General features: G+C 44.6%; 1 protein-coding gene across 1 annotated transcript in view; it reads left to right on the top strand.

Moving 5' to 3' along the window:
- NRIP2 (nuclear receptor interacting protein 2) overlaps positions 1-15935 on the top strand; it is a 410611-nt gene that overhangs the window by 343161 nt on the left and 51515 nt on the right. The window contains exon 4 of the mRNA XM_069628497.1: positions 66-202. Coding sequence (XP_069484598.1) covers positions 66-202 — 137 coding nt within the window. The remainder of the gene's footprint in view (positions 1-65; positions 203-15935) is intronic.

Raw genomic sequence — 15935 nt, 5'->3', positions numbered from 1 at the left:
AGTGTACAGCAGAGTAAGCGTAATCCAGCGCGCCTGGCACTTCACTGCTGCTTTCTGTCCTGCAGGTTAGAGGAGACGTCATTAGACGGAAGCGAGGAGCCCGCCTTACCCTTCCCGAACAGCGCATGCATTGTGGGCCAAGTGGAGCGGTTGACCATCCAGCTCGGCCAAGAGACAGTGGAGTGCAGAGCACTTGTAGTGGGTAAGTGCAAGAGCGGAGGAGCTATGGCCGCGGGCTAAAGAAAAGCTTTATTTCATAGCATAAGCCACGTGAAAGAAAGTGTGGCAGGCCCAAAAGAAACTATCACACACACGCTTGAGCACAGTGCCTATGTCTTTACGAAAAACATACCGTAGAAAAAAAGCAAGACGACGGACTGGGTAGTCTTTCTAAATAGAGAGTGTTCCTGCTGATCAGTGCTTCTGGTTTACCCTAATACGATGTTATGTTACTCTGGTATTTTCACTGCGCCACCTGCCGAAGCACCACTGTGGCAGTTCCAAAGCAACAAATTGTTCCTCGCGTCATAGTCAATGTGGGTGCAGGGAAAGTGATAGAGGCATTTTCAGACATGGGGAGGGAATTGTGCAGGTCTAAATGCTTGCATTTGTATGAAGGTGCGTGCTTCTCTTATTCTTGGACTATCTTCTGGGTAGAGGCGACACAGAAGGGTATGTCTTGAGCTAATATAGGCACTGGGATTTCAGGGCAGTTTTGAAGTAGTAGACGACAGAGATTGAGTAGTGTTGGGGTGGTTCAGGGGCTCGAAGGTGTGCTTGGGCGATCCCAGTAGATATGTAGGCTTAAAATACTTCCTGTGCCTATTATTTGATAAATTCCCGATTAATAATTCTGGGGTTGCCAACCCAACTCTGAAGGCGGCCTGATCCAAGAGAAGGAAGTGTGAGAGGCAAATGTTGGTAACGAAAAGCAAGGGAGTGCAACAGACAGAGTTAATACAGTACAGACGCGTAACGCTACGCACGGACGAGAGGAGACAAAGAATTTGCAGTTTGCGAGTGAACCCATGACTTTACATGCAAGTGAATACGCATTTCTACAGTCAAGATACACTAATTGGCCCTGATTTGAAAAAGGCGGTGGTTTCCGCTGAAACACGTGTCATCAAAAGGGCAACTGTACTAAGATTCTAATAGCAATACATTTTATATGATCACTAATTATGGAGTGGTGTTTCATTTTGTCATCGTGCATGAAGCTATTAAGTGTAACTCAAACAAGTATGTTATGTCTGGCCCTACATGGAAAGTAAACAATGTTAGTGTTTTTCTGTTAGAAAAACTAAAAAAAGTGATTTACTTCACTGTTTTCAACATGTTGGTATAACGTATGTTTTCCCTCATTTACTAAAAGTATTTTCTTCAAATGTAAAAATAAGTGTTACTACGTGGTTTTTGTTAAAGTTTCTGTTTCTAAAGTTTTTTAAAAAAATATGTTCTGCTTGTTAGTCACCTAGCTTACTATATTTGTCACAACGCTCTTTAACAGAGACGTGTTAATGTTTTTGTTTAGAAATCGTTTAGCTTCTATACAAAATCACCCCCTCTCTCGTCATGCAAGCACACGCTTGCACTTTATGCCAAACCCGCGTTATTACATTTGGCTCCAAGGCATTCGCTCTTCCATGCAGTTTATGGCAGAGTAACAAAGATGGGGCTCGTGGGATGTACTTTGTCACATAACAGCAAGTTATAAATCACATCATTTTACATGTTATGGAGTCTTCATTTGCATCCTACTTCATTGTATGCATGTCTGTATACACCAAGGACATGATGCAAAGAGTAATGTTTAAACAGTCAGCTGAGCAGATTCTCGAAATTCTCCAAAGAGATGTGGAGCTGCGCAAAGGTACATGTGCACGATGGTGCACCTCTTTGCAACGCATCCATTCGCAAAGAAACCAGCAGAAAATGCGCTCGGAGGAACTGTGCGCAAAATGTTATGCGAAACATGCTCAAAGTAATCACACATCTGACGCCGCATTCAACACACACATTTTTGGCACGTCCATCAGATGTGCACATTTCACATGCACATGCCCTCACGCGCACCACATTGCATGAAAAACAGGGACATATGATGGATGCACCAAAAGTGCACATCAAGGGGCCGATTCATGGAATATTTGCCTGGTTTAAAGTGAATTTGCACTGCTGAAAAGTGACTTTGCACTGCCGACACAAACCCTGATTCATGGAACCGTGCAAAGTCATTTGGTGTCGGCAGTGCAAAGTCACTTTTCAGCAGGGCAAATTCACTTTGAACCGGGCAAATATTCCATGAATCGGGCCCTTAACCTCTATGAGCAAATGGCAATGGTGTGTAAAAGTGGCCCCCAAACACCTGTGGCCCTTCTGGGGATGGCCGAGTGTAGAGGAGGTCCCAAATGCAGCCTGCACTCCAACCGTCCATTTTGAAGTACCAGGAACGTTCACGCCAAAATATGTGATGTATGCTGAGCAAATAAACCAACAGAGTGCTGCAGTGGGGCTCTGTCCAGTACCTATCAGAAGAACAGCACCTATTGAAGTACCAATACCAAGGAAACCATGGACAGTAAGGTACCCATTGAGAAAAGCCATATCAACCAATAAAACGAAATGAAGGTCGTCTGAAGAAACCAAAAAGGTCTTAATGGAAAACGAATGGTGATGTCACAAGAACCTGGACTGACTCACATATAAAAGACATAACAACCTGAGAATGATAAAAAGAGATGAAACGCCATGAATAAAGGACATCATGAACCCAAAGTGAAAGCGCAATGTCAAATGTAAGAAGCTTAAGCTATGAGCACGATGAAGATATTCAACAAGTTTACACATGTACATATGCTTGAAACCGTAAGAAAGCTAAGAAAATCGTGCGGCTTGCTATGCTTAATAGAAAGATAGTGTGGCAAGCGCCACTTATACATATCTACCTCAAAAGAAGCATGTTATATAAGTATATTTCCACTTAGCACAGTGGTCTTCAAACTTTTTTGGCCAGGGCCCCCCTGAGCAAAATTTGGGCAGGTCGGGACCCCCCAGAAATGCCAAATGGACAGTATATATTGCGCGCCGTCACCTGCTCCCATCAAAGTCGCTGGGCTCCCTCATCCCACTCCTACCCAGTCGCTGGTCTCTCCCCACCCCATCACACACCCAGGGCTCTCCCCACTCTGCTCCCATCACTATCCCATGGTTCCCGCCCATTGTGCTCCCACCATAGTCCCTCGGTTCCCCCATCCCGTTCCCAACACAGTCTGAGGGCCAGTGGCGGCTGGTGAATCTTTTTTAAGTGGAGGGGCATTAAGGGGAGGTTCGGGGGGGTTTCCCCCTGTGAATTCTTTTTTAAATAATAGGTTAAAATGTTGCATTGTAGAGCATACTTTTAACAAAAAATGGGTAAATAGCCAAACAGTTTGCAATTGTTGCTGGGAGTCCAGGGGGCAGGCATTGATATTTTATTTCTATCGCGCTCGTACACAAGTGTTTCAGAGCGTGACAAGGCAAGGGAGGGGAACAGAGGAGAATAAAACAGCGATCTTACTAGGCCCAGTGACATTGAGAACGCGCAAGTGTGAGGGGAAAAGTGCATGGAAGGGGGGAGAAGTGGAAAGTGCGAAGCAGAGGAGAAACAGATAAATAACAATAAATAAATAATAAAGGGAACAAACAGTGGTAGTGCAGCCAGCAATTTGCAAGTGCTACGTTTAAGGCAGCAGACAGGGTAGGTCTGATAAGTGCAGGAAGAAAGATGGTTCTCCTCAAGTTTTAGAGTGGCAGGGCGCTGTTCCAGAGGGAGGCCCCAGCCGAAGACGGAGATCTACCCCCAGCTCGTTTCTTTGATAAACGACTGACCCTGAGGGAGTTGGAGGTAGAGGAGTGAAGAGCTCGAGAGGGGAGGTATTTGCGGAGGAATAGCTGAAGGTATTTTGGACCGAGGCCCCAGAAAGCCTTTTGGACAAGGCAGAGGGTTTTGAATGATAGATGTCCGGTAAAAAGATACCATCCCTGTCCCCTGGGCCCCACTGGTCCTAACACAATGAACATGATTATGTGTATATGCAAGGCGCTGCACATTCATACAACAATTCACATGAGCATCCATCACCATACACTCACTCATAACGCATCCATACACATGTTTAAATAAAAACAATGAACATAAACGTACCTTCTGCATTGGCCTGTGTGTGGGTGCTGCTCCAGCTGCTCTGTCCGTATGTGCGAGGAGGCGCAGGAGCCCCCCCTCGGACATACAGACATGCAGTGCCCCAGCCAGCATTTCCAATGAGCTATGCAATGCTGGCGAAGCAAAACGCCCCAGCACTTGCATGGCTCAGTGAGCATGTGCGGCTGGGGAACTAAACTGAACTGTCAAAGGGAAACAGTGTTTCCCTTTGACAGTTCAGCCAGCCCAGGAGCACTCCATTAGCTGGATAAAGCAGCTGAGGGAGTGCTCACTGTTTCACTGGGCTGGCTCCTTAGCTCCTCCATAATGGGTGAGGGGCCACTATGCAGTTAGTAATGTTGACCATTGTTGCTGAATATATCACAATTTACTTTCATTTTAACACAAAGCACCCCTTTGGGTACTATTGAAACAGTGGGCTTCATAACTACTCTGGCGGTAGCTGTGCCGGTAAAACTGGCACGGCTGCCACTGGAGTTGCATCCGGGTCTGGCACCCGCGAATGGGCAATTACTAGGTCATGCCGAGTTAGGCGGACATGATAATTGCCCTTTCGAAGGTGCCGGTAGATCCCCATTCCCATTTGAGCCCCATATGGCTCAAATGGGAAGGGGGAGCTCGGATGCACCGGCACCGTTAATAACGGTGCTGGTGCATCCGACGAGCTGAGGTCAGACCTGGTGGGGGCTGTCAAGCATCCACGAGCACAACTCTTACTATGGCGGAACGGTAGCAACGGTGCCGGTAGCTTACCAGCACCGTTGTTACTGGTCTGCCATAGTAGTAATGAGGCCCAGTCTGTGACTAAAGGAATGAATATCCATTTACAACTGTGGGCCACTTTTTCATTGTTGCCTGAGACAGTTTCATGCTTCAGCCCGCCCATCTGGGCCACCCCTGCCCATTTCTTCCAATCTAAAAAAAAAAAAAAAAAAAAAAAAAATATTTTTTCATGCTGAGCTCTCAGGGCCCCCCTGGGATGCACCCGCGGACCCCTAGGGGGTCGCGACCCACAGTTTGAATACCACTGACTTAGCAAAAGAAGCAGAATCAACCAAAAGGTTACTAAAAGGCCACACAAGAAGAGTTTCATATTTAGCGAAATCGAGAGTAAAGCGGCAGAAAACGAAACTGAGCAGAGGCAAATCATGCCGGGAGAACCAAGGTCGTATCTGTGAAGATGAACGAACAGTAGCTACAATTAATTGAAGCAAAAAACAGAATATACTGCTCTGGAAGGACAAGATAAGAAGCCGAAGGCAGGTGGTGGGTGAAACGAAAATTAAATACACAAATTGATGAAGGAAAGGCAAATTCACGGTGTCTGAATCACGTGACCAGCCGAACGAGAAAAAGTAAGACCTTCACACCTACGCATGGCAACATACCAGGAGAAGATATCAGGACTCTTCCAGACAGGAGATGCAGTCTCGAGGCCAACCACAGTGAAATAATTGACAGATGGCCACTAGAGTGATGATTGATTATAACAATAATTGGAGGGAGGCCAGGGGAACTAAGGAGCACCCTGCACATGGCTGACCATTCTGCATGCTGCTAAGCAAAGTGTTAAAGTAAGATTGGGGTTGGGGCCAACCTAATCACAATGGAACAAATAATCTAGGGTCCTATAGTTAGTAGAACCAATGCAACGTCGTACATTTAGTGATGTCTACAGTAGCCAGTTTGAAGGTAGGGCTTAGGTGCCCCACCTGACAGTGTTTACCCAATTCCCTTACTCCGTTACCATATACAGATATAGTACCTATAGAAAAGTTACCTTTCCCAAACCAATAGAATTGTATGCCAAGTTTTAAGCGTTAAACGTCAGTGATGACAAGTTTTTAGTATAAATGTTTTTTATGAAGTTCGTTGGAGTTGTGAAGCGAGAAGCAAGATCGCACATCTGATGATATTCATGAGACGCCCTGTTTTTTGTACTTGTCATTAAACAGACTCCCTTTGCCAAACCGTCGAGTTGTCATTATTGATTTGGTGTTGGAGTATTAATCTGCACCCCCATCCATCTCACGGGTGCTGCTATCTTGTCTTAAAGTGCTTCTGAGCAAACCCTGACTATATGGGCCGGTTGGGGGTCTCAGAGCACACTAGTGAAGCCGCAGAATGGCTTACATGAAGGGCCATGGTGGCTACAGAGGAGACAAGGGCTGTCGCTGAAGATGAGGTGGCCTTCACAGTGCAGTACATGTTAGAGCATGAGGACCTCATGTTCCTGCTCCATGGCCTACACTCTGTCATTGAAGTCAGCAAGGCAGTGTGGCTGGAGCTCACACTCAAAGCAATAAACAAGTGCTGGAGGTCTTTAAGAGGCCAACCAATGATAAACTCTTGGCAAGAAGGGCCCATGGAAATGGCACTGCTGGTGCACGAGCTGCACTCACCACCCTGCCTCCTGTCACAGTGATCGAGATTGATGGCACAGACGCCAACTCCAAAACCAGATCAACATCAGTAAATCTCCATTGTACCATGTGTATGGGTGTGTCTGTGTTTTGCCAACGTCTGCTGTGTGATGGATAGAGAACTGGATAGTTGGCAGCCAAAGTGTGTAGGTGGCAGTTCACCCTTTACCCGCCGCACAAAGAATATGTAGGCCAATGAGCGGCAAAACTACCCTGTACTTTGTGTCTGCAAGTTGTGTTTTGGGTCCTTGCAGCATCCACATTGGTCAAATGCCAGACAACACTGCTGAAGTGCATATTATGACTGTTGTGTGCACACCTATTCCATTGAATCCCATGTCGACAGCACTTCAGTGCTCTATAGCCAAACCAGATGCCCTTGTGCCCCTGTAGCGACAATGCTGTGGACATGCAACCCAGAGCAAAGGTGTATCAGTAGGCCTAAGGCGATGATGACTTTTCAAAATCTGCAAGGAACTGGCCAATCCTGCTGCAGTCTCTACCCCTCCTGTTCCCTCCCAGGTCCTCTGCACGGCCCTGGCTTCTCATCTCACCTCTAAAACTAAGGATATCCTGTACACTCTCTTTTCTTCTACCTCCTTTTCCTCCTCCTCTATCACCCCTTGCCCATCTGCGGTCGCTCCTTTCTCCTCCTTTCCCCTGTTCACCCCAGACGAGGTTTCCATACAAGCCTGATCTATGAAAGCCTTGTCAAAGCAGATTCTCCCCTGTGCATCCAGAACCATCAAGGACCACATAGACACTCTTGCTCCAGCCTTGGCTGATTTTTGCAATCATTCATTTGCTACTCCACTCCCTTGTGCACCCCCTCCTAAAGAAGCCATTTGCTGATCCTTCCTCTCCTGCTAACTATCACCCAATCTCCATCACTCCTTTTCTGGGCAAACTCTTGGAAAAGCTTGCCATTTCCCAGCTTAATCTGCATACTGAACCTGTTGGTTGTCTCCATGACAACCAGTCTGGCTCCAGAGGTGCCAGAAGCACGGAAATTGCTCTCCTGAACACCTGTGAAGACCTGCTCTCTAATGTTGACCCTAATCTTCCTTCTGTCCTCATTCTCCTTGATCTATCCTCTGCTTTTGACACAGCGAACCATAGCATCTTGCTCAACAGTCTCCATGACAACCTGGGTATCACTGGTCAAGTCTGGCATGGTTGACCTCCTTTCTCACTGACCGACCTTCACCGGTCCAACTGGGGTCGTTCCTCTCTTCTATCTCTCTCTCTACTTGTGGTGTTCCCCAGAGGTCTAACCTTACTCTCTGGCTTTTCAACCACTACCTGGCACCTCTTTCCCACTGCATTGATACATTCTGCTCTAACTTTCAGTGTTATGCAGATGACAGCCAGCTCTCCCTTCAGCCACCTGTGCTCTTTCTCTCATACCAGACTGTCTGGCCGCTATTCAGGAATGGTGTGCCACCAGCGATATCTGCCTTAATGCCAGTAAGACTGAGATCCTCCTCATCGGGACACCTGCTCCCTCCTTTCCTCTCTCTCTCTCTCTCTGGCTACCCACCATGGCCCTCTTCCTGCTCCTTCCTGTGAGACTAAGAACCTTGGTGTCATCTTCGACTCCACCCTCTCCTTCGCTCCTCACACCTCCAATGTCTCTAAGAAGTCACACTATCAGCTGCACCTCCACAGAGGTATTCTGCCTTTTCTCACTTTCCTCCAGAAGCTCACTGTCTCTAGAGCCCTGGTCCTCTCTAGGCTGGACTACTGCAACAGCCTCTTTCTAAATCTGCCTGTCTCCATTCTTTGACCTTTACAACTTATCCAGAACAGGTCTGTGAGACTTGTCCTTGGCCTCAAGCCCAGGGATCGTATCTCTCCAGCTCTGAAATCTCTTCACTTGCTCCCTGTGGCTACAAGGATCAGGTTCAAAACCCTTTGCATCGCCCACAAGGCTTGCTCAGGCCTGGCAGCACACTACCTCCAAGTTTCCCTTCCTAAACATGTTCCTTCTCGAGCTCTCCGCTCATCCACTTCCAACTCTCTGTAGGTCAGTCACTTCTCCAAGCAGAGAGTGGGGGGGCAGACCTCTTTCCTCAGTTGGGGCCTCCCTTTCGAACAGCCTCCCTACCTCTCTCAAACTTGAGCATAACCACCCCGGATTCCGTAAGCAACTCAAGACCTTTTTTTTTGCTTCCGCTTTCTCTCTTCCTCTTCATTGCTGATGGCCCTGACTGCTCCGTGCACTGGTCATCTGGCCTCCCACTGAACTCGGACCCAGGCTCCAGCATGTCCAATTTCCCTCACACTGCCTCTGGGCTCCCCCAGCACTTAAGGGCCTGTATCTGTAACCCTACAGTCCCTTCTCTCTCTGCACTTATGAGCCACCCTCTGGCTGCACTTATTGAATACCTGCAACCCCACGCCGCCTTGGCACTTATTGAGCTACCTGCACTTCTCCACACGCCCCCGGCATTTCCCTCCCTCCCTCTCCCCTGCAGTTGCATGATTTCAATAACACAAGGCCTAGTAAGATTATTTTGTTTTGTCCTCCGTCTGTTTCCCCCTCCTTGTCCTGTCGCACTTAGAAACACTTTTGTATAGGTGCGTAATAAATTACATATCATATCAGGCCCACGCTCTGCGAAGTGTCTTCGCAAGGCATTCAGCCGATCGCAGAGACGTGCCAAGCCTGTGCGAAGTCCCCGCGAAGTATGAAAAAAGTTTTGAACGCGCTTTGGCTCATAATGGCCCGATTTACTGTGCAAATAATTCAGTGAATCAGGCTCTTAGCGCTATACAGTATTTATCCAGTAATGCAATCATTACTCCATGCAGACCCATCAGTTATTCCCCATGTTGGCATCCAATTGGACTACACTCAAAAAAGTAAAACTTACTATATGAAGTATTAACGCATGCCCTAATATAGCATCTAATATTACACACACAAAAGTAGGTGGTTTTGAAGATTTTCAATTGTGAAACTCACAATTGGACAGTGTGATAAAGCATGCTGTATTCTGAAATATTAGGTGCTTTACCACTTCCTTTGAACTTGTAATGATCCCCATAGACAAAAATATCCCCTCCCTATCTCACACAGAAGCAACATCACAGGACACTGCAATGGGAGATGCATGCAAAGACATGCCACCTTTAGAGGAGAATATAGAGGGCACTATGATGCAGGGCATCCCTCCACAACATTGAGACTGAACAAGTCCCAATGCCCGGGATAGGATGGATACTAACCCAATCAAAGAGTGATTGGTGGATCAGGAAGTTGAGATCGGAGGCCCATTTCCATATAAAATACTCCTACATCGAATCCTGACATGATGTGACATGTGCCATGACAGGCATGCACTAATCGCCCCACATCACATTCATACTAAGACTGGGAGGAGAATATTTATTTATTTATTTTACATTTGTAGCAGCGCACAAAATCCATGGGCATCTAAGTGTGAGTTGCAAGAAGGGCAGAGTTCATAAGGGGTCCCAGGTGGTGGAGAAGTTAAAGAGCCAAAATGCAACTGCATCAGCTGTCCCTTAGCACCAAAGTGACCTCTACCCCTGCTACATTTTGTGAAGATTTTCAAGGGGATTGCAATGAAGTGCTCGCTACCAGGCAGGCTATGCCAACTGAGGGCAACATGCAATTGTGTAATCGGGAGGATACCTCAGGGGCAATGCACTCGCCTTGGAAGCAAGACGATGCGAAGCAACACAGATCTGATCCCCGGGTCCACGCTTAGAAACCTCTGGGTATTAAGCACGTTATAAATAACCAATTACAAATTACAAGCAGGGGTAGCTAACACATGCACATCAATGTACTGCCAAAGGCAGGTGAAGATCATGCTGTGCCAGCACCCCAAGCTCATTACTGCCCAAACCACAACACTCAGGCCCTGGAGGGCTTGGTGGTTGCAATGATAGTGTCTTCAAGCCACAGTGCTACACTCAGTGTTGCATCACAACAGCTGAATGCCCAGGCACATCCCACCCAAGCAGGAACACCAGCTGTGGTACCAGATTCAGGAGAAGGTGTCTCCAGGAAGGTGTTTTCCCATAAAATACATACACACTATTGGAAGAAGGCACCAGGCAGCCAGTCAATGGGACAGAGGAGGCTTTAGCAGGGGGTGAACAAGACAAAAGTTGGGTCTTGAGAATCTTCCGAGATCAGGCAGAAGCCTCAGAGGGGCAGGGAGGCCATTACAGAGGGATGCTCCTGCCGAGGAAGGAGATCTACCCCACACTCTCTGCTTGGAATAGTATCTGATCTGCAGAGAATTGCAGCTAGATAACTGAAGGTCTCTAAGAGGGAGGTATTTAGGGGAAAGGTCAGATGTTGTGGGGTTCCTGGCCCCAGAAACCCTTGTGGATGATGCAGAGGGTCTTGAACTTGATCACTGCAGCCATTGGGAGCCAGTAGAGATATTTGTGGGGGCTTGAGAGATGCGGTCCCTGGGCTTGAGGTCAATGATAAATCTTGCAGTCCTATTCTGGATTTGTTGAAGGGGGCAAAGGTAGAATTTAGGCAGATTGAGGAAGAGGCTGTTGCAGTAGTCCAGCCTGGGGAGGACCAGAACTCTGGATACATTGAGTTTCTGTATGTCGGTTGCTTCAATTTTCTGCTTAGATTCTTCAACTACTGTGAGTTCATTACAAACAGGGCACGAAATTAGGATTGGATAAGCAGGAATTACAAGCAGTGCCTGGGTATCCAGCAGTAAACGGTCACCAGGAGCTACCACCAGGGAACAAGGAGCTAGTTTATAGCGTTACATTAGTTGGCCTGGGGAGCCAAACATAGCTCCTGGTAACTCTTGATTTTAAGCTCACCAATCTCTTCTACATTTGATTTGATTTGAGTTACATACTTGAAATAATCAGACTGTCATTTATTGTTGCAATAGAAAGAAATTATATTGATTGTAATAAATACAAAAATCAAAGAAAATTTGAAATTGTAAGGCCTATCTAGTGACATTACTTCGCAAACAGTAATTAATTAAAAATAAATTATTTAGCAATCACATCTCAAGTGACATACTATTTCATTTATTGTACAATGAAAACAGTTCCCAAACACTGTGCAAAAGCTTGAAACTGGCTTTGTTAAACTTTGTGAAGGGAGCCACGCATCATTTGATTCTTGAAGACAACCTTTCAACAAGTTCAAGTTTCGTAGGGCAAAACTCTTTTTCAATGTTCAGTGGCATAGACTGGGCCATGGAAACAAAATTTGGATCAATTCCATGAATTTGCAAAATCCATCTGCTAGAAGATTGGCTGTGCCACCCACTGTTTACTTCTTTTGGTAAACTCCTGGTTTTAACGAGACATCATGAACATTCCTGCAGTTTTTGCTTGTTCCCTTCCATTGTTCCCACTGTGTGCAAGTACAACCAGTCTTGTCCTGGCCTTCATACCATCTATGCCAAAATGTAACCTTTTAGGACTGTACTTTAGGCACATATTAAATCTCCAGTGTGGCAGAACTCGGAGAGTCCCCTTATGTCTCTTGAAAGCGTTTTGTCGTACACAATCTTCTCAAGTTCTGTGTGAGGATGGGAGGCTGGAACCAACCACCTTTTCTTACACTCCTGCTCCTTGCTCAATGGTTCATGTGCTTATTCATGGAAATGTTTGTTTTCTTTCCAAGATTGTATGTTAGAACAATGGTGCATCAATGAACGCAATTTTTTTAACTCCACCAAAGATGGATACTTATAGACTGTGGCCAATTTAAACTGTTTTATGTGCCCTTTTTCCCCCAGCAGCTTTAATTTCTTTCAAAATTGATTTTGCTATGTGCCAAACATTATATTAATACTTTATGCCTGGGAACTGCTTTTGCATGGCCTTGACTATTGAAACGTTCCTGTCAGTGGCTATCAGATTTATTTGTATTCCTCTGTATTGCAGAAGTTGAATGGATTTAATGAAACCATATTTTTCCATGGCAACAGAAGATGTACATTCAGATACTTGCACGATGACTGAACCCACAATTATTTTGGTTTCCATGTCTTGGAAGTAGTAAGTGCAGTATTTAGCAGAAAAACCTGGACTGTCATTCTGTCCATCACAAGCAAGCCAGAGCCTTTTACCAGCGAGAGCATGTCCATTGACATCTGTTCGAGTGCCCATGCCTGGCTAATAGCAGGGAACGAGAAATCCTTCTGATATATGTTGTACTGGGTTTTTAAAGGAACTCGAGTCCCACTAAGTCAGAAACATTTGAAATAGGACTGTACGTTGATCCGCTAAACAACAAAGCAGATGAGAAAAGTACATTTCCAGCAGGCACTTTTCCAGGTATAGGTTGAGCAGACCATGAAATTAAGTTATAGTGGTGTACACAGATATCTTTGATCTTCAGGTTGGTGCCTTTGGCTACACAAGTAAAGTTCACCAATGGCTCCCCACAAATCCTCCTACTCAAACTATGATCACATTTAATAATTTTCATAATCTCTATCAGGCAGCAGTCGAATGCAATGTATTTTGGTTCCTTTAATAACCAATCCTCCAGAAGTATAGTAGTTTGCGATTCCATGGTGGTGGATAAGTCCTCAACATTTGGAAGAGCGAAGTCCACATCACAAGCACAATTGTCAATCAGTAGCGAAGATGCTGTCCCAAAATGCAGATTATCTCAGACAAAGGTTGGAGCCTTTTATTCTGCGGCTCCAATTGCTTGGAACAACCTTCATTGAAACTCAAAACTGAAAATTCTAACAGAGTGTTCAGGAAAGGACTTAAAACCTATCTGTTTAATTAACCTCTTCCTCTGGCCTGAGATCTTGCCTTCTCGCACTACTTTTATCATTGGTGGTCATTTCTTCTGGACGTCCTGTTTGTTTCTATATGTTGTTTAGCGCCCTTAAGCCTTAGGGTCAGTGGATTTGCGCTATATAAATTAAAAATAAATAAATGCTTCGGTTATTTCTGTGTGTGATATTTCTGATTTGTCCGCATTTATTAGGGAAACAGTGAACATTGACTGTTTTCTTAGATAGCAATTATTTAGAGGGTCTGGATTGCGTGAGCGGTTCTGCAAGTAATTCTGAAACATCTTCTGTGTTGTCTGTTTCTTCTGGGTGACATTGTGTGCTGTAACAATGATCCTGGTTTACGTTCCATAGGTCACTACTGTTATTATTTTCAAATTCCGAAAACTGGACATCTGTATCACAACACTGAATCTTGTGAGGACAATACCATGGGCATTGCTTTATACTCAATGTACACCCTATTCTTATTTAATTTTATTCGAAATGTCTACACATTATAAACCGTCCCATGCATTTTTATCTCTGTAATTCTCACATAACATTGCAAAGTACTGTTTCCAAATGTAATCTTTCATAGTGCATGTTATTAATACATGTTTGCTATGCCCAGTCGTGGGTCCCGTGCCTGCTGAGCCTAGATACCCAAGTTACTCCTCACTGATGAGGTCCAACAATGCTGAAACATGTTTGGCGATGCTTGTGGTTACGTGTAGATGGGATGTGAGCTAGCAGTTCAGGCTGGAATGCCACTTTTCTGGTTAGTTAAAGCCCGATTTCCATTGGGTCTTTCCCTTTTCTGTAATGGCTTGGCAGGTGAAGAACAATGGTCTGGATGGTTGCCCAGAGCAATGCCAGAGGTTTCAATTAATTAAAATACCTTCCAGCCATCACCTCTTGTGTTTTGCCTCAAAATGTAGCTGCTCCCAACATCCTTAGTTTGTGTACTTGTCTGAGTCGTTATGCTCCTCTTTTTCCTAGGCTCTAATGGAAGAGAAAAAAACATGTTTAATTTATAGCACACATACAGAATATATGAATTACAACATGAAAATGTAATATCAATGAAATAACTGATAAACAACTTACTTTAAAAAAATCCTTTCTGTTATGTACCCTTGTTTTCTGAATTTTCCTTGAAACAGTCCAAATTGGATTTGCCGTCGACCAGACCAAGATGAAAAACAACATTTTGAAATTATGTAATCCTTCAAATGTGCTCTTCCACTTAAAGAATCATATATACATATATTATAACAAAATGTCACTTTGGAAACCATTAAAACATATTAAATATTACATCACAGTTAAAATGGATAACTGATATTTTTAATATCTTATATATATCTCTTGTCCATGTGCAGGGGTGTTGCTAGATCTGGTAAAGAGCAGTGGTTAAGCTAATGTCGGGACTGGTGGGATTCGGGGCTAGTTATATCTTTTTGGTGTTAGACCCTGAGCTTCTATCCAGGGCAACAAACAAAAGACCTGGGGCTATAGCCCTCTTACCCCGCCCCCAGCAACGCCTCTGTCAATGTGTCATTTCAATTGTGACTGCTTCAGTAGTATATTCCTTGTGCATAACTAATTCAAAGAACATTGATTAAATTGTCAAACCATTTAATGTTAAAATCTTTGTTCTCACAAAGTACATCTTGAGAAAGTTGATTTAATGATTGTTGACCTTACAATACCAGTTAAACTATGTAAAAATATATGGTTAATCATCTGATTAAAATGTTTAAATTAGTATTGACATAAAGTTGAACACTATGTACATGTAACATTTTAAAAAGACATATTTGAAAACTGTACCTGATAACCTTCAGAGATGTCACAGGGCGTTGGTGCGAGATCATCCTGCCAAATATAATGATTAAATTGTGGCTGCTTTAATGCGTTGTAATGTTACTTTGTTTCACCAATTCCATTTTTCCCTAAGCAGCTAAAGTTTATAAACAAAAACATACACCATTCATACAGTGAAAGGGTCTGTGTTATTTAGTGACAAGGTACATTGTTCTGAAGACCTCCTTTCGTTGTTGCAAGTGTGTTAAGTCAGGGTATATTCCTTGACAAAGTAACCTGAATCCTGACTTCAAGTTTTGAACTCGTCGTGTAGTGGACAAGTTCTTTTTGTCAATGTTCCCGACAGAGAGGTAGAAAAACTCTCTGAACGGTCAATTGACCTAAAGATGAGGGGACGGCACAGGAACCGGTCAACCTGCAAAGGAACCGTACATTAGTGACAAAAGACAACCTGAATAGCAATGAACAGATAGCCAAACTCTAGTACCTGAAAATTGACTGTAGTTGACTGAATGGCAATTCCAGAATAGTGAGATTGGCGTCAGAATTCTAAGATAACGAAAAGTAACAGTAATTCACCGGAACCAAAAACAAGGACAAAAACTCAAATTAGAAGTATAGGAACAGTCTTACCAGTTGAGAGTTTCCAAGGAGGTATAATGTCCAGAAGATGAAATGAAGAGCAGGAGCGATCCGCAAAAGCAGGAGCGTTGA

This window comes from Ambystoma mexicanum, chromosome 12 (genome assembly GCF_040938575.1).
Source record: "Ambystoma mexicanum isolate Mex_15411 chromosome 12, UKY_AmexF1_1, whole genome shotgun sequence".
Taxonomy (NCBI): domain Eukaryota; kingdom Metazoa; phylum Chordata; class Amphibia; order Caudata; family Ambystomatidae; genus Ambystoma; species Ambystoma mexicanum.
This window is presented reverse-complemented; position numbering and strand designations above follow the sequence as displayed.